The following is a 25,805-nucleotide window of genomic DNA, read 5'->3' on the forward strand; positions in this document are numbered from 1 at the left end:
CATACGAAATAGATTATTTTCAATTCCCAGTGGGTATAAAATAAGGGAAGTGAACCTACTTAGAGTGGGCATTAGTGGGATTCTAAGCTTGATTCGTGCCAGGAAGGGTGCAGGGAACCAGTCCACACACGAGAACTGGTCAGGTCACGAGATGATGCAGAAAGCCCTAAGCAGCTTGGGTCAGTCACCGGTGGGAAATTATTAGGATAGTAAGGAATGACTAGTTGTCTGTGGCTTTTAATTCCAATTATTCATAGGAGTTAATGAGGGCTCTAACATGGTGGTAATGAACATGTGCATGTCCTATGCTCTTAACCACTGGATGTGGACAAGCCGCGGGACTCGAGAAAGGTGCCCTTGATTATTTAGCATCTGTGCTGCTGCAGGAGGTCAATTGCTTCATGACACAAAAACGAACCACCATAAAAAAAAAAAACGAAAATTTTAATTTTTTTTTCTCAGTGGCAGATTCACATCACTGTTCCGATATGGATTTCCAGTAAGTCTAAAATACTGCTTTTTGGAGTTGTAAAAATTCCATTACAGAAACACAGAGAACAGAGGATAAACAGAATCACATCAGTTTGTCAGATGGTTGTTCTAAACATTCTGTACCTTATTTTCCTGTAAGAAAAATGGGAGGAACCAAATTGGAAATTCCTTCAGCACAGGACGAGGGTCCGGGGGGTGGGAATGGGGGAACAAGCTAACAGGAAATGATGACATCAGTCATCTGGTTCATTGGCAGCCCTGGGTTTACGTCTCTGAGGAAGTTGGTCTGTTTGTGGGTACTTTGTATTATGTAGAAAACCTGTAATTTCAGAAAACCAAAGAAAATCTAAAACATATATAAAAACAAGCCATTGCTTTTCAATGTTTTTTTTCCCTTGAGACATGAACTGCTTTAAGTGAGAGAGGGGTCAAAAGCTTTAATGGACAACAATTTGTTATTCAACCGAAATATTTTATACAGACACTTGGCAGATTTGGTACATGGTTTAAAAGTGAAGTTTTACAAATTTTATCAAACTAAATTAATAGATGGACAGACTTTTCAAAAAAGTTTTAACTGCCAAATGGTCAAAACCTTAAATTGTTTTTAAATCTCAAGACTAGGGACCATAGGGAAAAAGCTACTCCTAACACATAACTGTTACTGTAACAAAGAGCAGGTTAACAGATGGCGTTAAAGAAAAAAAAAAAAAAACCATTTTAAGCTGTAAACACTGTTAAAAAGCTAGAGTTGTATTCCAACTTTAAAAGTATAACTGAAGTGGATGGTAATGTTCAAAACTATTTAATGTTCTTACAGAAATAATGTTATAATGTTAACACAGTTTATAAAGCACTGTGAATGAACACGCTCAACAGTGTGTAGTTTCAATGAATTTAAAATCACACATGATCAAGAATATCATTCACCAAGGACAGTCTTAAGGTGTCTAAAAAGATCTATACTAAAGGTTTGGACAGAGAAAGCAGGGATACGCTTGGTTTCTTAAAAGAGTCACAATACAGCAAATGCACATTATAGCTACAATTACACTAGTCACAATTTTTAATCTTACAGAATAAAGCTATAGTATGTGAAATTACAATATATTTATCTCCTTTAAAACCATTTTTAAAGAAGGGCACATCTGTCATTTTTTAGAAGTCAAAAAACCAGCAGAAAGATGTAACTGACAAATGTAGTCTTTAAAATATTTTGTGGCTAATTACATGCTAATTTTCAAAATACAACAGAATTTTTGGTCCATGAGGCCCATAAAAAACTAAATGCAGGTAAGGTATTCCCATTTGTCAAGAGAAATACAAAGTTCATGAAAAAATTTCAATACTTATTAAAACATCTGTTGCCAGAATGCTTTTTTGTGTGTGCGGTTAAACACTGAGAAGTATCTCTAATAAGTAATGGATAAGACAGAATAAACAAGGAAATTCGGATGCTTTAATAGGACCGTCTTGCAATCCTCTTTGGAAGGCCATCAGTAATAACACTGTCTTTGAATGTCAACTGACACAGTTCTTATTTCTTACATTAACATGTATCAGGACTTCCGGCTTAATAATCCTGGGTTTTCTCCCTCTGGGCCGGGGAGGCGCGAACGCTGCCCACCAGCCCAGCCAGGCCGCTGCTAAGGAAGGTTTTATTGCCCCACGGCCACACTGCTCATTTACTTTCTCATCTGCGCTGCGTTTGTGTTGTACGAGCCGAGATGAGCAGTTTAGAGAGACCAGATGACTCTCAAGGCCTGGATGAGTTCCTGCCTGATCCTTGACCGAAAAAGTTGGGTCAGTCCCGGCCCTAGGGAGTTTCCCAGGCCGATCTGAAATAATGCGTGCTTCTCTAGCTTGGATTAACTCACTTTCTCTGACGCTAATGCACGTGTGTAGTTCATGGATTTTACACTTCGTTGTATTTGTGGGTGTATACCTAGGAACTAGCTCATCTTGAGTAAGTCAGTTGGATAGCAAAAATGAGAACGAAAACAAATATACCTTAGGGTCAGTGCCATTAAATCGGGGGAAAAACAGCTCAAGAGTTTTCAACACACACACACACATACATATCCAGAGCCCTATCTAACCTATCACAAACTAAGAGCTACAACATAATCAAAGTATATTTGTTTCATAAATATATTACTGTCCATATACATGGATACATCCGTAAAAGACATGTTAAATAATTATCTGTATAATCAATACTACTTTAAGTTTTTTGTGTTTTAAAATTACACATTCTATTAAAATTATCAAAATAACTCTTTAAAAATACCAGGAATAAAACCACTGAAGAGTTGCTTTCCGTTCAAGTGGTTCTAAAACCTTCTCGTTGGTCACTGGGCTGCAGGCTTGGTCCTCCACAACTCAGACGTAGTTCGGTGAGGGGAAGGTCAGACCGACAGCATAACACCCTCTCCCGTTTTTCATACTTTCATGACAGGTATGTAGGCGTGGATGTATATATACATATAAAAATGCTCTTTTTTTTAAGTTATATTACATATTCTCATAAAGGAAATTTCATAAAAGCACAAAGTTCAAGTTTCTACCAGTATCACACATTTGATACTGGTGTGCGTTTCTTTCAAACGTTGAGGTCAATGACAAACTCTATCAGGATACAGAGATCGTAAACGGACGGAAAACAGACGTATCACGTGCAGGGAGGAAGCCGTGAGGGCCGGGACTCGGCCAGCTGGATGCTGCTCCCTCTCTACTGAGACACCGAGACCGTGAACTGGCTAATTACTGGGTAAAGTACAGCCAACTGTCAGGGGCCGAATGCTCCAATCGGAATTCTCTCTCTTCTAGCAGGTGACCGCTCTGGGCATTTCTCTGCTAACACCTCCCTCTCCAGTTATCTGCTATCAAATCTGGTAAAAGATAGGATTAAGGTGAAAGTTTTGGCTGCAATGAAGGTTGGGATCAGCTATGGATTTAATTTAGTGATGGATCCTTTTACTTATTGCTTGAGAGAATTAAGAATTTGCTGTATCTAAAATCTTCCAAATCTCTCATTCTTAAGCTCCGAAAGCAACATGGGTGCCCGAAAAAAAAGGGGGGGGGAGGGGACACATTGTTCTCTTGACCTAAGAAAACTCGTACTTCTTCACTCACAGGTCATTCTACTGAAGGCTTTCAGTGCGAGCAGTTTAGAGCTATTCACTTCAGGACAGGCAGTGGCGAGCTACACTCTTTCCATGGTTTAAAACCCACGAAGCAATGACAAATAGTTAGCTAAAAACACGAGCAACTCAGACTGAAAGTATGATACACAAGTCACTGAAGATCTTCCTGAAATCGATTTAGTAAAGTTTGGCAGAGTCTTCAGATAGTGAAAACGCTAACATGAAGAAAATGGGAGGAAAACCTACAATGTAAAAAGGATTTCATACTTAAAAAAAAAAAAAGGCTTAGAACATGACTAAAATAAACGGTACTCCACAACTGTAACCCTATTTTTGGCACTAGTTTACTTCTACACTTAAACTTGTTCTACTGAGAGTGACGGACGAAATCAGGGAGAAGAGATTCACAAAGTGAGCAGGGTCGCACCCAGACATCACTCAGAATGGTTTGCGTGGCACCGTCTGCATGGTTTCTGGGTACAGAGGAGGGCCACACTCACCTCAACAACAACAGCAATAATTGTGTAGAACACCACTTTCCTGAATTAAGTTTGCTGAACACGGTTCAGATTATTGGATATGTCAATATGCACAATGCCTTTTAGAAGCATTTACTGTATACCCAAATCCTACTTCGTGCAACACACAGTGTCACACAAGTAGTGAAAATGTTATCCTAGTCAAAGGTGCTTGGACATTATTTTCAGGCAGCATTTTACCTTTATTTTTAAGTTCTCGCTAGATAAGTTTTAGGAGAAAGAAAATGCCAATAAATGTATTTAATATATTTTAATATATTCTATAAAACTAAGACAGACACTTTTACTTACCTAAATTGTTACTTTTATCTTCTACCCTATCCTAGACCTCAATTGTACTTTAAAATTTTGTATTTAAATAAGGGATAAAATGTTGCCCAAAAGTCTAATCATAGTTACACATTTGTGTTTTCACTAGATCTACAAATCAAAATAGTTCTTATAGTTAAAAAGATACAATTTGTATCAACAGTAAAAGGTACTTTCTGGCTTTTCAGGGCTTTCCTTCAAACTGCAGCATGGAGAATGGTCGGAATACCCCGGGCATCGAGGCAGACGACAGACACAGATCAGGAGGGGGTCTGTCGCACGAAGTGAAATTCGGAGCCTGGAGGCAACAGTGAAGTCATGTGAGGTACCCGACTGCCCCTCAATGCGAGGTCTGTCTGCTGAGGACGAAGATGAATTCGCATCTAGCAAAACCCATGACTCTGAAACCAGAAATATCCCTTACTAATACTAGAACAGACTTTAGTCTGTAGCTAAAACTACACTATTTGTGGCAAGAATCTGGCCTTAATAATATAACAGGCCCCCCAAAAAACTACCTTCAGGAAAATGGAAAATATACAGTATCTTACAAACATTTTTAAGTTACCACTTACAACACGTCCACCACCACCATTCCTATAGTGCAGTATCGATAAATTTTGCATATCCTCAACACATACACCCACCTCAGGCCAGCCTTGATAAATAGCAGGAAAGCTAAAGAGTATATTAAATATAAAAGTTGCATTGAGAATAATTAGATTCATTAAAAACAGGCAAGTACTGTGAAAGGGTTCTTTTATCCAGTATTGTTGTGCCCCGAAACAAGAAGGACGAACACATTAAAAATACAGGTTAATGAGAATCTGGGAATTCAATTCCATTTTCTACCGTCTAGAAGCACATCATAGCTGGATAACAAAGCTCTAAACTGGAATAGTTACGGCTTTTGCCTTACTCGTTAAAAAAAAAAAAAAAAAAAAAATGGAAACAGTTTTTCCATTGATTGCATCTGCTTTCCTTTAAGTCAACCGTATTAAATTAATTAACAGAAAAAAAAATCCGAACAAAAATAAAACAATGAAAAGTGCCATATTGTAAATCATTCTAATATAGACTGTTACCCATTTCCATATAAACTGGTAACTTACATTTTGTTTAAAATATAAAGTCAGTGCTGTAGTATATCTTTGTTTCTATAAATAATGATTATAGCACAAAGAAGCCCACCTTCCCCAAATAAAAATAACTTAAAAAGCTGTAAAAGATTCCAATTAAGCTTGGCTTGCAAAAATAGTCGGCTAGGGTCTAGTCAAATGTTCGACATTCTGAAAGTATCGTAATTGCTTGCAATTGATAGACAAACACCAAGTTAATAAAACACGAAACAAGGATAAAAAGTGCTGCATATAAACCCCTGATGCACCAAAGATTAATATCAAAGATCACAGAGACATCTAATAAATCAAACTGGAAAAATTTCCAGCCAAGGAGAGAGCTTTAAAAAGGAAATGTTTAAAAAAAAGTTTGAATGTAAAGCAATCCCGTGATACTTCCACTACGTGGGGCTATCTATACATACAGATTCCATGATACAGTATTTCACATAAATGGATACTAGATAACCTCCTTGCCGAGAAGGAGATCACGTGTGCTATTGTAGCAAACCTCCCTCAGCATTTGAGCTGAACAAAAACTACTAAACACCACAAAGATGCATCATCTTTCAATAGCCCAGCTGTGACTTCTCCACCAGAATGGCCGCGGCGAGCTGCTGGGCGTCTGTCATGTGAGGGTTCCTTTTCATGACAGTTCTCACAAGGTCCGGGGGGAAGATGTTGCACAAGTTGATGTAGATCTTTTCTCGGCTGTCTTGGTACCTCGGAGGCTCCGGGGCCATCCCGCAGTACGGCACGCGCCACGCCGGCTCCTGCGGCTCGGGCAGGCTCTGGAAGGTGAACTGCTCGTACCCCGGCTGCGTGGAGCTGTCGGGCAAGGAGTAGGTCTGCCGGTAGCCGTACGCGTCCAGGCCGTAGCTCTGCCGCTCCCAGCTTCCCAGCCCTTCCTGCGGGGAGTAAGGCTTTCTCGGTCGGGAAGGCGAGCTGTCGTACAGCCGGGAGTCCGAAATGCTGTCTATGCGCGTGGCCACGAGGGACCGGCCCAGGTGGGGCGCCTTCGGGTGCGCGGAACTCGGGGGGGAGGGGTACTCGCCGGGGCAGCTGGAGCGGGCGCCCACGGCTGGGTGCTGCAGATGCACGGCCAGGTGCGGCAGAGGAGGCTTGTGATGGTACTTTGGTTCTTCGTGACTGTAGCTTTGCACTCTAGCTAAGGGGTCGTGGAAATTCTGCAGGAAGGGCTGGGAGTTAAGGCGGCTGTGCGGGCGCATGTGTTGGCACTTGAGATTCTCTTCCAGCTGAGGGTCGGGAGAACTGACGTAGGACCGGTCGTTGTACCCCACGTAGGAGTCGCTGCTCCCACAGCTCATGCTCCCTTCACTGCTGCAGTCAGAAGCTACGGAGCTGATCCTGTAATCTGTGTCCAGGGAGAAACGCCTTTCAGGACTGCGTGGGCCTGAGATACTCAGGTTTGAATATGCATTCAACATGGAGTAGTATCCGATGTCAACAGGCGAGTCGCATTTGGGATACTGTTCATAAGGCATTGGCGTTCCATGATTTTTGGTTGCCATCACCATTGGAGGATATTGTCCCTGGGGTCTTTGATCCTGAGGTGGGAAGTGAACTCCAGATGGAAGGCCATTGCTTAGAGATGTAGTGCTTTGGGGTTTTGCAGTAGAAGTAGCCGGGATACTAACTAAAGAGGGTACAGACCTGGTTTCCAATTTGTTTTTGGTGGGAAGCTTTTCCTCTAGGTCTTGGTAGACTTGGGTCCTTATGCTTGGGTCCGACTGCCTCTTTGGAGCACCTCGTTTGACGTCGGAAGTGCTGTCCGCTTTCGTGCTGCAGGGAACGCTGTTGCTCTTCACCAGTCCGCCTTCGTTGGCGGTTTTGGCCGCGGTATTTCTAGACATGGCACGAAGCTCATCGGCCACCGACCGCTGCGGCTGACTGCCCCTCTCGGGATGGTAATATTTGCACTTGTGTCCATAGGTACACTTCTTTCCTACGAAGAGGAACATTAATTAGGGAAAGCAGCGGTCCACCAGGCCCTGGCAGCTCAGGGTTTTAACTCGTGAGAGAAACAAAGGCAGAAATGGAAGGTAAGCTAAGTCGCTCCTCTGTCCCTTCCTCTGGAGACCTGCTCCCTTGCAGTCCTCCCCGCTTCGGTCCTCTCTAGAGTGACCGACACACTGGCTGGGTGATTAAGTCACCTCCAGAGGTTTGGGTTAATACCATACCCTGTGTCCTCAACTCCTCCCTGCCCATCCTCTTCCAGTCTGGCTTCACAATCAGGACCTTCTGTTCTGAAGAGCAAAACGTACCGCGGTAATGTGCTAAACCCCTGCCCATCTGAGGTGTAGCTCGATGTCAGAACTCCACGTTTGTACCTGCCCGATTAAGCAGAGTTTTTGGAACCCATGTTTTAACTCTGGGAAATGCATTTGCATGGAACTCGACTAGGTAAAAATAATTACTTTTTTTTCCCACGGCTAAGATGTTTAATTACAATTCAAAGAACCACATACTATGCCATCCAAAATATAACATATTTATTTTTATTGCCAAAAATTTAACAACAGACTGTGTTCTGAAGGCATATGTTAAATAGTTACAAGGAAAGTTACCGTATGGACAAGGCTGCTTTTTGTGTTCAGGAACAATAGGTTTCTTCCTCAGAAAATTATCCAGGCTTGGGCCGTGTCTGCCAAGAGGGTCATCAGGGGGCATGAACCTGTCAGGGACAGAATACGAAGTGATGTAGGAGGCTGATCATTTAATTCTGAAGACAGAGGGTAGAGACTGATTCACTCGAAGGTCTTTAAAACATTTTTAATCAAGTATTTTGACTCAGCGTTTATGGGGTAAAAAAATCTCAGTACACAGAATTTTCTTAATGAACACAAAAGTAGAATGTGTCAAGCTGAACTTGTACTGGTTTTAAGTCAAGTAAGTTTTGAGCCTTGCATGTTCTCATGAATTCTTTCTTCCCGTCAGTCTTGGGATTTTGTAAGGACTTCAGAAAACAACACAATGCCATTTTAGGGGGACTCCGTGAGCCTCGATCTTGTCAAGTATAGAGGCCGGGGAAGCGAGGAGCAGTGGACAGGAACACGGACAACGGACCAACCCCGCTCCCGGCCTGGGAACATGCATACCCCCTCCTCTCCTTTCTTCCTGACAGTGGGCCCTTCAGGTATTAATTTTTGCAGATTAATACACTTTCCTAATTAAGTGACTTTGATCTGAGTTCACGCTGCACAGTTGAGATTCCACATCGAACCCCACAGCCCACTCTCTTTGCGCCTCAGCAGAGAGATGGAAAAAATCTCCCGGATGCAAGAGTTCACGGCATGCATAGCACAACAGGAAGAAGTTACAACTGAAGAGCTCTGCTACTTGTTATGTCAATGCTGGAACTTGAAATGGGCCAAGCAGTTACCCATGAAATGTGAACAATGTTAAGGGAGTGTCAACGTGGCTAAGAACACTTAGCAAATACAGTGTTCACTATTTGTTAAAACAATGTGGCAACATTAAGAACAGAAGTGTCACTCAATCCTAGGATCTTAATACAACTATTTTCCATTCATGTGTTGCATTTTCGTCGTTTCTGTATGCATACACATTTCCCGACACAAATATAATTTTGTTTTGTCTTTCTAACAAATTTCCATGTTCCTCAATAGCCTTTATACTCATAATGCTGAAGAGCTGAAGAATATTCTGCTAGATGCAGAGCGGCTTAACCGATTTCTCTGTTGTACCTTCAGCTGCCTCTGAATTCTTGCAATTATAAAAAATACAGAAATGAACATATCTGGTCTTTTTCTCCTCAGACTATATATTCCCAGAAAGGAGATGATGGGCCTGAGAGGGTATACGTATTTCCAAGGCTTCTGTTAACCCACGCCAAACTGTGTGAGCAGTTTCACTGTATCTTTAACAGCACAGAGCACTTGCAAAAATATTTTTGTGAATTAAATGGGTGAAAAAATATGTTCTTTGTAAATTTAGTTCACATTTTTGATTATCAACAGGTGAACTTCCTCCCATTTTGGAAATACACTTATTTCTCAGGAGACCTGCTTTTTATTGTTCTCTGCCCATTTATCAACTTAATCATGACTGGAGTCTTACCATTGGTATAATATTTACAAAAATCACGTATTTTAAAAATAGATCTAAGCGATCAAGGCTCTAGGTAGATTCTGAAAGGCAGTGTTCTGGGGGGGTCGATATGTTCCAGAACCGTCCCTGTCCGTTCTGACAGATGTGCCATGTTCGCGTCCTACAGCGCAGGGGCCTGTCCCTCACCCACGGCTTCCTGAACCCCCCCTCCCCCGCTCTGGCCCGGGGATCAGAGGGAAGTAGGCTGTGGGGCTGTGGGAAGAGACGTGACTTGGGTCTGGCCTGTGGCAGGCGCAGCGAGGGCTCTGCGTGCAGGGAAGCAGGACCCCCCCGCCCTGCCCCACCGCCCCGTCAGTGAATGGGTTCACTTACTTGTCATTGACAAAGGAGTACATTAACAATCGCTCATCTATGAACTTCTTCCACTCCGGTTTCTCGTTTGCCAGGTCCCTGTAGTTGTCATTGGACACAATGATCCCGTCTGACTCAAAAGCCAGCTTCACGATGAACCGGTCATCATAGCACACCACCCGCCTGCCCTGCACTCGTCGGGATGGTGTGAACACCAGGATTTTCTCCTTCTCTAATTTCCGCAGAATTTCTTGATCTGCAAGGACGATCGGGGCAGAATTTCACGAGTAAGTACAGACATAACACACGGGGCAACTTGCATACAACGTGAGCTTTTATGAGAGGAACTGGATTTATGCCCTCATTTCATTAGGGATTATGATTTACAGTTTGTAGATGGAACACATTTTTAATTCCCAATATTTTTCCCTGAGGACTGCAATAATAACGGCTTTAAACATAGCCCCCAAAGTCATTAAAAACGGTTTAAAACTTTAACAGAATAAACATCCATTTGCTCAGTGATGTTTTTCATTACGCCGTTCTGACAATGCAGCTGTGTGGGGTTCAGGGGCGCCCGCGTCCTCCCCCCGCCAAAGCCCGTTTCTTTTGTTCTTCTGCTTTCTGACGAGTGGAGGTGATGGGGGAGAGTTTGAGGAGCACTAGTAGGGCCCCTGAGGTGGCGGGGAAGAGTCTTACGATGCGGAAGGTTCACTGAGGACACAGTGGAGGAAGTACTGTCACTACGGACGTGACCTTCCCCTGTTTCGGGTCCTTTCCTAGGAAACACGTGGCAACAAGTGCAGCATCCTCACAGGGTGGACTGCGTGAGGAAGGGCTCAGATGTGAGTAGAGGGGAAAGCTGCCCCAGACGGAGTAAGGCTAACGAGAGGAACGCTCCTTGTCTTCTGTGGGCATGTTCTTCAGCACTTTGTAACTCGGACTTGTTTAGAGGGGTTTGGGTTTGTTTTGTTTTTTTAAAGGTGCTGGCGTTCCTATTTTCATTAACGATAAAAGTTCTCTCTCCACCATCCCTTCTTCCTACTTGGGCTCCTCTACCTCCTGTCTTCCCACAATTGTACATTCTGGCCCAGAGTCAGGAGGTCATGATTGAAAAAAAGGAAAGAAAAAAAGTCTACTTCTCCATGTTTATTAACTGCAATTACTAATTTTTAAAAAATCTCTGTCTTCAGGGGAGACCAGGTATGGCGTGCCAAGTATTAATGGTCACCAACATTAAGAATGACCTCTCCTTAAGAAGGTGTCAGTCACCAGACAGACACGCAGATAGGTGAGCAAGGGCTGTAATCGCCGCAACAGGGTACTGGGGATGAGCCAGGGTCCCTCGGAGGGAACAGAGAGGGATTAGGGGTCGGCTGGCTCCGAAGCTGGCGTATAGACGTCATGATGTGCCTGACATGATTTCATCAGGACCGGAACATTGGTTTAGAAGCGCACCAGAGCAGAATTGCTGGAAATGTGGGTGTTAGAAGCAGCAAATCATGCAGAAACCTCAGGTTCTGGCATTTTCTATATCTGGCAGTCATCCCTTATTGAGCCTCCGAGGCAGTCAGGAGGCTAGAAGTCAGGGAGCTGTCACACACGTAAGCACTTAGCACAGAGCCTAGCAAGCTCTCAACACTGTTCAACTGAATTTTAACAGCTGTAACTGTTGATCTCTTAATTACAGAAAACCAGGACAAACTGAAAAGCTCAGTCTCAACTACAGGATTTGTCATGTTATAATTATTTTTGTGTGTTGCCCTGATAAATGAAATGTTGTCCCTGCTCTCAAAATGTTTATCTCTATTTCCATTAGCGCTCGGCCCAGGAAGCACAGCAGGAGATACTCAGTAAATGTCTGTAGAATGAATGCATGGGGTACTTAGAGATGGATCTTCTTAGGTCTTCCAGGTTAGCGACTATGTTCATGAATAAGCCATGCTACTTTATTTGTGGAAGTGTTTACTCATACACGATACGCCACGAAGTGATTAGAGAAATAAGTGTGGTGGCCTAAGGGTCAACATCATCTTGCTTCATTTGCTTTTTCTAGAATAGCTAATGAGGTAAAAAGAATAGCCAATCTGGACAAATAATCCTAACTTAAATAGATACGGGTTCAGTATGGCTACTAAGTTGAACTGAATCTCTAATTCCTAGCACAGCACCTGATACAGAGCTTTGTGCTTATAAAATCGGTGTTATCTCACTGGAAAAAGCGCTCATCTGAATCTCTATGGGAGAGCCTGAAAATGTGGGTCAAGTTTCCTTTTTTGTACAGTGAAAAAATAATGGACTATTCAATTTACCAGGTTTTATCTGGTTGAAGGTTTTAGTTAGAATTATTACCCAGGGGGAGAAAACACCTCCGGACCTTTGAGCAGCCCTAAAGGCAGGGGTTAGGGTGCTGACTCCCTCACTTTTGAGCCCCCAGAACTTAACCACCGCATGGAAGCCACGTCTTGTGTTATGTGTATTCTATACTGTATTCTTATTATGAAGAAAATCATAAGCGAAAATATGTTTACTATATGATAAAAAGTCCGTTTATAAGTGGACCCAGGCAGTTCAAACTTGTGTTGTTCGAGGGTCAAGTGGAGCTGAATGCAGTTTACAAAGTACACTGCATCGTGATGCATTCCAGAGCCCTGGCGTGCTGGTACTTTAAAAATTAAACTCAGACACACCTGCCATGCCCATGATCCTTTTCCCTTCTTGGGCTCCTGTTCCTTTCATGTTCAAGCTTTCCAGTCATTTACATGTTTAAATATTGTTTTCTCTTTTTCGATTTACTTTCCCCCTGATTATTAAAAATATTCTAAGTTCCTTAAGCAAAATTAAGAAAGTAAGGGAAAATACTCAGAAGTAGGGAGAAATAAAACCTCAAAGTCATGACACAGAGTCAATTACTGTGAACACTTTGGCATATTTCCTTCTAGTCATTTTTTATGTATTCTGTTCTTGCCATCATTGGTCTAGGTATAAACTTCTATGGAAAAGGGCACTTCCTCAGATCATTAGAAATTCTGCCTAAATATTCTAATACATATTATAACTTCTTGAACCAGTCTAGTGAATATAAATTTCAATAATAATGCACTGGATGTCTTTGTGGTTCTAAATCTTTGCCTGTAACACTGCTTATTTTCTGAGGAATTATGCCTAGAAGGGGAACTAGTAGATCCAAGAATATTAATATTTTAAGACCCAACTGTTCTTTAGAAAGGTTGTATCAATTCGTTTCCACAGCAGTGAAGGAAGAGGTCCCAGAGGCTTACCAGTTTTTCAATCTGCTAATTTGATGGGTGAAATACAAGAGTTGTTTAAATTTGTCATTTCTTGAGCTGCTAATGAGGCTGAATTTTTTTCTCTTATTGGGCACCTGCGTTCTGTGAGCTGTCTATTCCTACCACATTACCATTTATATGCTGGGGAGAGCTCTGTTTGTTTTCCCAGCGTCTGCGAGCTCTTTAGATGTTAAGGACATGGATTCTTTATTTGTTGTATTTTTTTCCCCTTAGGCAAATAAAAAAGTTCTCATTTTAAAGAAAATTTTCCAAAATACAGAAGTTTAGATTTTCATGCAATGAAAATTATCTTTTCCTTTGTAATTTCCTCCAAAAATTTTAACTTTAGTAAAGTTTTCCCCAGCCATTCAAAGACTAGTGTTTTTGACAATTCTTCAACCATCTGGAATTTACTGTTATATGGTGGAAGATAAGGATCTAAATATGTATATTTTTTCCAAAAGTTATCCAATGTCTTGGTGCTTCTGGTTGAATTCTGGCATACAGTTTATATAGACTAGGGTCTGATTCCACAGCTCTGGACTCCACCATGTCCTGCCTATTTATTCCTACCCTGGCTCAAGTAATGACTTGATGATTAATCTTCCCTTCAGGTATGTGGTCTCTCTGTTTTTGATTTGAAAAGTATAGTTTTCTTCACACAAGTTCCTCAGTTTTTGTTAATGTTGGAGGTGGGCAGAGGGGCAGGAAGGGTTAACTTCAGCAAAATGTTCAGCAACAATCATTAACAGTTTTTGCCTGAAACTCATACATTTTTAAATTACATTTTAAATTAATGTAAAAATTACAAAATAACACAAAATACACTGTATTGAGACGGAGTCCCTTCCTTCTACTTGACCCCAGAGAGCAGAGCTCCAGGGTCCTGCAGGTCTGTTGTGAACTACATCACTGACTTCATATTGCAGAAAGAGAAACAGAGGTCCAAGCATGTTGCTCAAAGTCCAACGGCTAGTAAGTGGCAAAACCAGAATTTTAATCTAGGTCTCCTGACTCCTATGCATGTCCCAAAGTCAAAATTTTACAAACTTTGAAGTAAAAAGCTTCCAAATTACAAAAAGAAAACAACCCCAAACCATTGGTTTATGGAGCAAGGATTGCTGTTTCCTTATCATCAGAGTTGATGGACATCTTCATCAGTGCAACATCTGACAGCGTCTGATGACCTGCCCGGGTACGTCTGAAGCTATGACCAGACCGCTCCCAGGGCTTACCTGTGATAAGAGCATCAGGCCGGGACTGCTCTTTTCTCCAAGCCGGAACAAAAACTGTAACATCTTTGTGGCCTCTTTCCAAAAACCAATCCACTGCCAATTTGATTCCCCGGCAGGAAAATACTTCTTTGTTTCCATGGCTGAAATATGATTTTAGAACACGTAAGACACAACAAAATAAATTCAACTTAATTCAAATTTGTCAGCATAAATGACCACCTAATTACAATAGTGATGGACTTCAAATTTAAGATGGAGTTGTACAGCTCAGAGAAACACAGAAAACCTGGAAAGCTGAAAATCTGTGAGGAAACATGAAAATTGGGATCATTCTTGTGGGGAGAAAAAAGTGAGTTTTTCCAGTGTCAAGTTGTAAAGGTTAACTAGTCTGAAAGTTTTAATCAGGACGGGGGAGAAAAGGAAGGGGTCTCCACCACAGCAAAAACTTCAGTCAAATGTGAAAGAAGTCACCTAGAAAAAAATCTGTAAACAGAAAATCATGTTCACAATGCTTAATTGCCTACAAGAAACACTTCCCATGTCCTTTAAAAAAGACACCTGCTTTTAACAATATTGTGTTGGACAAGGATTAATGATGACAAAAGGGCATTCAAAATTGGATTAAGCAGTCTTAGCGCCTACAAGAAAATGCTCAGATGAAAGTGTAGTCACTCAATAAATACTTAGCTAGCACCAGGCTCTGCCTATGCACTTTAACCTAGTAATTCAAAAATTAACACTGATTCTAATGTTTGTTTGTAAAAGAAACAGTCTCCTGCTTTGAATATAACAACTGTTTTTTTGTATTTTTTTTTTGCAGCTTGAACTCCACAATGGAGACAGATATTCTTCACTCCTCAGTGTGAAGGAAATAAGGTAAGTAAATGCTCTGCTAATTTTTAGCACAAATCAAATATTAGGTGTATTAACATATTCTACTAGACCCCTTGGGAAGTACTAGAACCATCTAAATAATCATTTCAAGGACAAAACAGAAAGACCAACTTGCTTTGTAGATCCTAAAGCCTATAAATGCAAATCACACAGACTGTTCCTGTTCCATAGAATGGTCTGGGGCAAGGTGACAGGTGGACTCAGATGTAGTGGAAGTTTCAGAGGGAGGGATAAGGGAAGCAGGAGTTTGAGGTCCTGGTTCCTAGGTAACTCAGGCTACTCGATGGCCCTGCCAATGCCCCAGCAAACGACACACAGTGATGCTGAGTTTCATAGAAAATACTACAATCAGTCTTCTGAAAAACTATAGAAAAGACTGGTATCATCTCTTGAGAGAATATACATATTATTCCTAAATACAAACATTCACTGACACCTGACCATATTTTTATTTTGTATTAATGCTTTGAAATCTAAGTATATTGTGCCTTGCTAGTCGTTAATGACATGTGGTTTCCTGAGGCTTGAGCATTTAACTGTTTCTGGCTCTAAAGAGAGCACTGCATCAGCACTTTCTCCCTGGTGACTTCACTTGGGAAGGGAAATGGTCACATCTGACTCAGAAGATAAGATCTTCTATTTCTGCAAAGAATGTTCACAAGATGTGTGGCAACAGCAAATCATTTACAGTCATGGGACAAAGATTCTCTAGATGCTGAAACAGGTATTATCTCATCTGATACTGACAGTAAAGGTTGTTACTGCTCTCTCCTTGCCCCACAACCGCCCCCGCCCCCAGCCCGCCCCGTGCTCCCATCCAACAATACCTCATAGGGAGAAAGCCAGCAAGAGGATGAAAGGTGTCACAGTGTGAATGATACACAGACACATACAAAGAGCCTGGGTTTCTGAGCGGATGGATCCACACCTATCTCTGATCTTGTTATTTGAGAAAAAATACCTCCTCTCAATTTAAGAAACTGTAGGCAAGTTTTCTATCATTTGGAGCTAGACTAAAGAAAACTTGGAAAGCTCTATGAATATGTATTTTCATGTAAAAACGTTAGAAGGACAAAACTATCAAATAATAGTAAAAAGAGAGTTCACAAGGATGCTATAATAATTGTGAACTGAGTCTCCAAATGAGTAATGCAAAAATGATTGGATTAGTAGAAAGAAAATATTAATTGAATGATGGAGCAGAAAATGTAGTAAGAATACAGACTAGAACAATCAATTACAAGCTTGATCTAATGGACATACACAGAAACCTGCACAAAATGAGAAAATCATTTCAAATACATGTGGAAGATTTATGAAACTGGCTATGTACTAGGCCCCAGAACAGATTACAACAGACAGCAAGAAACTGTATCATACAGACAATATTCTTGGACAATGTTATTACATTGAAGATACAAGGTTCTAGTTCAAAAATCTGTATTGCTTTACACTAGCAAACCAATTTAAAATTTTAACTAAAAAATCCCATTTGTAGGGGCACCTGGGTGGCTCAGTCAGTTAAGTGGCTGACTCTTGATTTCAGCTCAGGTCATGATCTCAGGGTCCTGGGATTGAGCCCCGTGTCAGGTTCTGTCCTCAGCAGAGAGTCTGCTTCAGGATTTTCTCTCTCCCTCTGCCTCTCCTCCTTGTTCACACACACTCTCTCTCTTTCTAAAATAAATCTTAAAAAAAAAATCCCATTTGTGAAAGTAACAAAAACTAAAATCTAAAGATGAAAAGATAGACAAGAGCTTTATGGAGCAAACCAAAATGGAAAGCCTGTATTGAAGGGCATAAGTGAGGACCTGAATGAAAGGAACAATAATATACCATTTTCATGGATGGCGAGACTCTATTTATGAAGATGGCAATTCTCAGATTAATCTGTAAGTCCACTGCAATTCCAATAAAAGTCCTCAAAGGGATTTTTAGGGAACCCGAGAGGCTCATCCTAAAATTACTATGAGAAAACAAAAGACCAAGAATGGTTAAGCAATATTGAACAAAAGAGGAAGAACTTTCCTGTTAGCTGCAATACGTAGTATAAAACTACAGAAATCCAATCAAGGTTATACTGGTACACACAAAGATTAAAAAACAAAATATATAACAAGAAGGTAATACATGTGTATAAGTGACATTAGAAATTAATGAAGATGGACCATTTACCATGGTCCTAGGGCAACTGATTATTTATATGGAAAGCAACTATTTTTATCTCCTACCATACACAAAAATAAACTGTAGATCAAAGATTTAAATATGAAAAATACTGTAAAACTTGTAAAAGAAATTATAGGACATACATTAGGATGGGGAATTTTTTTTTTTTTTTAAAGATTTTATTTTAGAGTGTGTGCACATGTGTGGGCAGGGGGAGGGGTAGAGGGAGAGAAGAAAGGATCTTAACCAGTCTCTGCTGAGCACAGAGCCTGAAACGGGGCTCAATCTCATGACCCTGAGATCATGACCTGAGCTGAAACCAAGAGTTGGAGGCTTAGCAGACTGAGCCACCCAGGTGCCCTGATGGGGAAATACTTCTTAAAGACGACACACAATCATGTGCTATCAAGGAAAAGCATACATAAAGCTTTATGCAAAAGAATAAACAAAAATGCCATAGATTGGGACAAGGTATTGCAATGTATAGGACCAAAGAAAAGGTAGTACTCAGAGTATATAAAGTACTCCTATACATTGAGAAGGGTAACCACTTTTTTAAGGCAAAAGATATGAACAGTGAATTCAAAGAAGAGGAAACCCAAATGACCAACGAACATATGAAAAGATGCTCAATAGTGAAGACATGCAAATTAAAGCCAAAAATGAGACATCACTTCACACCCATCAGATTGGAAAAAATAAAGTCTGCAAACACCAGATGTTGCCAAGGATGTGTGAAAGTAGGAACTCATACGTTACAGGTGGGAGTGTAAATTGGTGTAACTATTCAGGAGAACAATTTGGCAGTACTTTATAAAGTTGAAGGCGTGCTTTCTCTAAAACATAGTAATTCCATATCCAGGTATAGTAACACCCCACACTAATATGAAATCAGGTTCAATGCAATTAGCAATCGGCTCTCATGCTTGACCCAGGCTCAGGGCTCACATGGGGGTGGGAGAGGCAGGCAAGGGTGGGTGTGTAGAGGAGGTCTCTGAGTCTCTGACACTTTCCCAGACGATCTTTTCCTCCTGATCAGACCAAAGAAATGAGTGCTAACCACGAAATCCCTGGAATGGTTGTTGTTGCCTTGGAAGTGCCTCCCAGCTACCAAGGCCCAGAATCATCCCCAGAAATATTAAAAGCCCAAGCAGATAAATGACCGGTGGTTCCAAACTGCAGCGGGGACGTCTACAGACTAGGAGAGCTTTAGGAGACTGAACTCAATCTCCCCTTACTGAGGCGTGCTGAAGGATGTGCATCATCATATGTGCTGGATACAATACTTGTAGAAGGTTCTGATAAAGAATGATAAAAACGGGACATCAGAGCAAGCACACTGTAGCTCCTGGTGCAAATGAACTATCAGTTGAGTATTTACTAAAATAAGTAGGATGATGTTTAAGAACTGAAGTTTTAATTCCATATAAATAGAGAAGAAAATTCATTATAGTTCCGTAGTCACTTAGGGCTATGTCTGCATGCAGTAGTAAAAATAGCTAATTCTATATTTATGAATTGGCATGTTCTTTTGGGCCTTGATTTCTTTTTTATTTCAACAATTTGGCAATAAAGATGGTATACCTCATGTGAGTCCCTCTGATGCTGAATTTGTTGGAAGATCTGTGGCCATCTTTGATTAGGTAAGAGACCCTGAATGTTTGATAAAACATGTCCTTTTGACTCAGTGGGATTGGGTTCCCAGGGAAAATTCCAAACTCTCACTGCAAATTCTGAGTTCCTGTATAACACAGGCTCAAAGTTGGCATGTGATTCACCACTGGCTTTAATGGTAGAAGAATACAAGAAGTCTACCAGCAGGTAACTTTCTCAAAAGGCTTATTTTACTCTGTTCATGTTTGGAATAAGCATGCTTGGGCACCTGGGTGGCTCAGTTGGTTAAGCGACTGCTTTCGGCTCAGGTCATGATCCTGGAGTCCCGGGATCGAGTCCCGCATCGGGCTCCCTGCTCGGCAGGGAGTCTGCTTCTCCCTCTGACCCTCCTCCCTCTCATGCTCTCTGTATCTCATTCTCTCTGTCTCAAATAAATAAAAAATCTTAAAAAAAAAAAAAAAAAAAGGAATAAGCATGCTTATAAAAATCCTGCTTTGCAATAACCAGAGAAAGGCTCATTTGAAGTAGGCAAATTGATTTCTTAAAAGGATTATTTGTATCTCTGAATATCAGGAAATAAAAGAATGAACTGGGACAGTCAGAAAGAATGAATTAAACTCTAGGCTCCTTTCCCCTGGTTCTCAAGCCTTCTTGCTGTTGTTTCTTCTCTCCCTAACTTCCCTTTGCCTTCTTTGCCTGGGACTGAGAAGATACTTCCCAATGGCCTTAGGGTCTGAGAATAACTTCCCTGTGGAAGAGGGAGACTTGCTAGCCTTACTTGAATGTTCTGATGTGAGTTCTACCTGCAAGATCCCCTACATTCAACATGCAAAACATAGCTAGGGAAGCAGAAATGATGAAGAGGATGGAAAAAGGAGTCTTGAGAATTTGGATAAGAGACTGTCCTAGAATGAAAGCATCCAGTTGGCAGATAGTTGCCCTGATAGCTTGGAAGGAAGGGGAAACAAAAGGAATCAGCCTACTAAAGAGTATATAGAGCCATACGAACCAACTTTTCATCTTAGGGTGAGGAAAATCAGCCTGATCCCTTGAGGGCTATGAGGAGTCCGATGCCTTTTCCAAGTTAGCCAGGACTGCTTGGTGGATCAGATATGGAAAGAGTATACGTGCCTTGTTCCTAGCTGATATTCTCTATCTTAAGAGTTATTTTCCAGTGCTCCGGAGAGATCTGCAAAGATGTACCAAGGTCCTCGATCACATGTCTTCAGTCCTACAGCCCTACGCATGAAGAGGGATACCGGCTGCTTGCGTGGAGGTTTGATGCAGGGAGGAGACATGATGGGGGCCAAGGCTGAGCCCCCTCACAGTGGAGTGCCATGGCCTCAGGCAGCTCTGACCATGCAGGGGGCAGATCAGAATAGACCCCTAATCCCCTTCACTGTTTTGGCAGCCTTGCTCTGGGTGGGATTCAAGCACAAGGAAGAGACGGGGTACTTGGATGGTAAGCATACACAGTTCCTCAGGGACTGGCTTTGGGAAAGAGGTTTTCCCAGAGTTTTGGGAAAAGATGGAGAAAGGTGAAGGCAAAAAGAAACTCAAGACTGCAATGTTACCAAGCCTTATAAAGGTGTCTTTTTCCTCCTACTTTAATCATTTCCTGTTGTTTCTTACGGATCCTAGAGCAATGTATTCTGCAATTTCTATTGTTTTTTCATGTTTCACCCAGGTACAGAAATACACACAAGTTGTGGGTATCTCCAGACAACCTTTCCCCTGTTCTTTCACCTGTGAGGTTCCTGAGTGGATCTGAGGTCACCTCTTGTCTCCCAGTGAGGGTTAATCTGTTGCAAAGAGACCTGCTGTATAAGCATATAAGCTGTATATTCTCTACTCCAGGTAGAGTATTTTTGAAACTTCTGGGAGACAAGGCATCTGAGTTAGTAAATGTGTGCTAGGGAGCTGCCAGGCTATGGGCCAAAGTTTGAAGAAGAGAGATTTCAGAACATCAGTGGCAACTAATAAACCACAAGGGAAACTAATTGCGGATTTATTAGTCATTGCAACTTTCCCAGCAAATTCTGTAATTCATTGTACAGCCTGTACCAGACAGTAACATGAAATTAATTTGCAGACCAAGGGGCAGAAAGGGCTACTGAGTTGGCTGGGGTAACCCTGATACTTCTACGGAGGGACTCTAACTCACAGACAGAAGCAACTCCCTGTGAACTAGAAACTGGAAACCAGGGGAACTAAAATAAACACAGAGTATCTTGACCAACATATTCTTGGTAAGACTTTCACTATCCTAACTTTTCGTTCTGTAAATTCACTGTCTCTGTATCTAACCATATATATTTCTGTAACAAATTTGAAAAATACATGAATTCAATTTTTTTGTCAATTCCATTAGCACTCAAAATAACATGATTTGCTGTAACAACACAATATATACTTCTCAATGGAGAATTGCAGCTTACTTGCTTATTAACGTGGCATTAGGTTAGTCACCTATGATGGTTAATGGGGTATAAAGGCATATTTTGTAATACAGAGAAAAATTCAGGGAAGTACACATTTTCATGTAGTTCACGTCAAAACAGGACCTGGAAGAGGGGGACAATGGGCCAGCCATTCCATCAGTCATATCTAGGAAAGAGAATTTCCTACACTTCCTTAAGTTATATATACACACATATCATTAACTGGGTTAACCAAAGGATGGGAAGGGTTACTTTAAAATTATAATTTATCATCCAGTGATAGACATGAGGAATACCTGAAAACATGGAGAAATCCGAAAATGGAACAAGGCATCTATTACAGGGACTGCCTCTTTTCAATTTTAATGGCACTGAAAAAAAGGGAAGCCAAAGGAGTTTCTTTTTAACTATCTTTGGTTTGAGTATTTGCTTTGAATTAACATATTGCCTGCCATGCTTCTAAAGAACGTTGGAGGTACCGGGAGGAAGATGTAAGTAGTAAAAGGATCCTGAGCATGCCTCCTTCCCGGGGCACACTGTGGCAACCCCTGCAGGTACCCAAGGGGTTTCACACCAAGATACTAATTAAAATGGCAAAAATTAAAGAGCATATTCAAAGCAGCAAGAGGAAAAAGAACTACATTCAAGGAAGACCCCATAAGGCTATCAGTTGATTTTTCAGCAGAAACTTTGCAGGCCAGAAGAGAGGGGCAGGATATACTCAAAGTGCTGAAAGGGGAACAACCTACAGTCAAGAATACTCTAGCTGGAAAGATTACCCTTCAGAACTGAAGGAAAAAGAGTTTGGCCCACAGTCTTACAAGAAATATTAAAGGGACTTCCTTAAGGGAAAAGAAAAGGCCCTAACTAGAAGAAAATGAAGAAAAAACTTCACTGGTAAAAGCAAACATAATGGTAGCAGATCAATCACTTATAAAGCTAGTACAAAGGTTAAAAGACAAAAGTAGTAAAATTCTATCTACAAAAACTAGACAAGGGGCTCAAAGATGTAAAATATAACAAACATAAAACATGGAAGGGAGTAAAAATATAATCTTTTAGAATGTGTTCAAACTTAAGTGACCATCAAATTCATATACACTGCTATATACTTAAACCTGTAATAAATAACACATAAGAGAAAGCCAAGCAAAACACTAAAGAAAGTCTTCAATCACAAGGAAAGAGCAAGAGAAGAAACCAACAGAGAAGTATAAAAACAACCAGAACACAATGACCAAAAGGGCAAATGGCAATAAGTACATACCTATCAATTACTTTAAATGTAAATGGACTAAATGCTCCAACCCAAAGACATAGTGCCACTGAATGATAAACTGATCTCTATGATCTTACAAGCAACTCACTTCAGACCTAAAGACACATACAGACTCGAAGGTTTAGAAAAACATACACTATGCAAATGGAAGTGAAAAAAAACTGGGATAACAGTATTTATATCAAGATAGACTTTAAAACAAAGACTGTAACAAGAGACAAAGGACATTACATGATGATAAATCAATCCAACAAGAGGATATAACCATGGTAAATATCTATGTTCTCAACATAGGAGCACCTAAATACATAAATATTAAGCATAAAGCAAATTGACAGTAATACAATAGGGGAATTTAACACCCCACTTACATAACCCAAACAGAAAATCAACAAACAGTGGCTTTGAAGGACACTTAGACCAGATAGACCTAACAGATAGAGATAGAACATTCCCTCCAAAAAGAGGAGAATACACGTATTCTTTTTAAGCGCACATGGAACATTCTCCAGTATAGATTACACATGGGCCACAAAACAAGTCTCAACAAATTTAAGATTGAAATCAAGCATCTTTTTTGAGCACAAGGGTATGAAAAAAATTGGAAGAAACACAGGGAATAAAGTTCTGCATGTCTATACATTAATAATGAACTAGCAGAAAGAGAAATTAAGGAAACAATCCCATTTACAACTGCATCAAAAAGAATAAAATACCTTGGAAGAAATTCAATGAAAGAGACGAAAAACCTGTACTCTGAAAACTGTAAGACACAGATAAAGGACTTGAATAAATATTGTTAAAATGTCCATACTACCCAAAGCAATCTTCAGATTCAAAGCAATCCCTATCAAAATACCAATATTATTTTTTTACAGAGCTAGAACAAGTAATTCTAAAGTTTGTACGGAACTACAAATGACCCCGAATAACCAAAGCAATGTTGAGAAAGAACAAACCAGCTGCAGGTGTCCCAATGCCAGATTTCAAGATAGACTACAAAGATGTAGTAATCAAAACAGTATGGTACTGCCACAAAAACAGACTCAGATCAATGGAACTAAACTGAGAGCCCAGAAACAAACCCACATTTCTATGGTCAATTAATCTATGATGAAGGAGGCAAGAATATACAATGAGGAAAGGATAGTCTCTTCAATAAATGGTGCTGGGGAAACTGGACCATTCACTTTCTTACCCCATACACAAAAAACCCCAAGCCTCAAAATGGATTAAAGACCTAAATGTAAGTCCTGAAATCCTAAAACTACTAGAAGAAAACTTAGGCCGTGATCTCCTGGACATCAACCTTAGCACTATTTTTCTGGATCTGTCTCCAAGGCAAGGGAAACAAAACCAGAATAAACAGCTGGGAATACATCAAACTAAAAAGCTTTTGCACAGCAAAGAAAACCATTAACAAGGGGCGCCTGGGTGGCTCAGTCGTTAAGCATCTGCCTTCGGCTCAGGTCATGATCCCGGGGTCCTGGGATCAAGCCCCGCATCGGGCTCCCTACTCCGTGGGAAGCCTGCTTCTCCCTCTCCCACTCCTCCTGCTTGTGTTCCCTCTCTTGCTGTGTCTCTTTCTGTCAAATAAAAAAAATCTTTAAAAAAAAAGAAAACCATTAACAAAATAAAAAGGCAAGCTACCTAACGGGTGAAGATATTTGCAAAATGATGTATCTGATAAAGAGTTACTATCCAAAATATATAAAGAACTCACACAACAAACAAAACAAAAACACAACTCAAAAACCCCACAAACAATCTGATTAAAAAATTGGCAGAGGATCTAAACACTTTTCTAAATAAGAAATAGGTGGCCAAGAGATACATGAAAAGATGCCTAACATCACTAATCATCGGAGAAATGAAAATCAAAACCACAATATCACCTCAAGCAAGTCAGAATGGTTATCATCAAAAATGCAAGAAATAACAAATGTTAGTGAGGAAGTAGAGAAAAGAGAACCTTTGAGCCCTACTGGTAGGATTATAAATTGACTCAGCCACTACAGAAAACAGTATTGATGTTCCTCAAAAAATTGAAAACAGGAATACTATACAGTCCAGTAATTCTACTTCTGGTATTTACTCAAAGAAAAAGAAGACACTAATTTGCAAAGATATATGCACCCCTGTGTTTACTGCAGCATTATTTACAATAGGGAAGCAACCTGTCTACCAGTAGAAGAATGGAGAAAGAAGATGTGGTGTAGATAATGCAATGGAATATTACCTAGTCTTTAAAAGTATAAAATCTTGCCATTCACAAAAACATGGATGGACCTAGAGGGTATTCTTTTTTTTTTTTAAGATTTTATTTATTTATTTGACAGAGAGAGACAGAGAGAGAGAGGGAACACAAGCAGGGGGAGTGGGAGAGGGAGAAGCAGGCTTCCCGCGGAACAGGGAGCCCGATGCGGGGCTCGATCCCAGGACCCCGGGATCATGACCTGAGCCGAAGGCAGACGCTTAACGACTGAGCCACCCAGGTGCCCTTCAGAGGGTATTCTGCTAAGTGAAATAAGTCAGACAAAGACCAATACCACGTGGTTTCATTTATATAAGGAATCTAAAAAAGAAAACAAAATACCAAAACAAACATACAAATGGTAAGAATCAGACTCAAAAATACACAGAACAAATTGGTGGCTGCCAGAGGGGAGGGGTATAGGGGAATAGGTGAAATAGGCGAAGGGGACTGAGAGGTACAAGCCTCCAGTTATAAAATAAGTCACAGGGGTAGAAAGTACACTTTAGGGAAGATAGTCGATAATATTTTAATAACTTGTATGGTGACAGATGGTAAATGCATTTCACTGTAGTGAGCATTTTC

The 25,805-nt window shown here is 40.7% G+C and overlaps 1 protein-coding gene across 7 annotated transcripts in view; it reads right to left on the reverse strand.

The window, feature by feature from the left end:
- Positions 1-423: 423 nt before the first annotated feature.
- The window catches only part of ZC3H12C (zinc finger CCCH-type containing 12C), a 74,407-nt gene continuing 49,025 nt past the window's right edge, over positions 424-25,805 (reverse strand). For all 7 annotated transcript variants that reach the window (XM_081799525.1, XM_081799532.1, XM_081799529.1 and 4 more), the window contains 4 exons: positions 14,573-14,712; positions 10,069-10,303; positions 8,193-8,299; positions 424-7,570 (listed from right to left, as the gene is read on the reverse strand). In XM_081799525.1, the coding sequence (XP_081655651.1) occupies positions 6,174-7,570; positions 8,193-8,299; positions 10,069-10,303; positions 14,573-14,712 (1,879 nt within the window). In that variant the 3' untranslated portion in view covers positions 424-6,173. The remainder of the gene's footprint in view (positions 7,571-8,192; positions 8,300-10,068; positions 10,304-14,572; positions 14,713-25,805) is intronic.

This window comes from Leptonychotes weddellii, chromosome 11, assembly GCF_054177405.1.
Source record: "Leptonychotes weddellii isolate Sample4059 chromosome 11, ASM5417740v2, whole genome shotgun sequence".
Classification (NCBI taxonomy): Eukaryota; Metazoa; Chordata; class Mammalia; order Carnivora; family Phocidae; genus Leptonychotes; species Leptonychotes weddellii.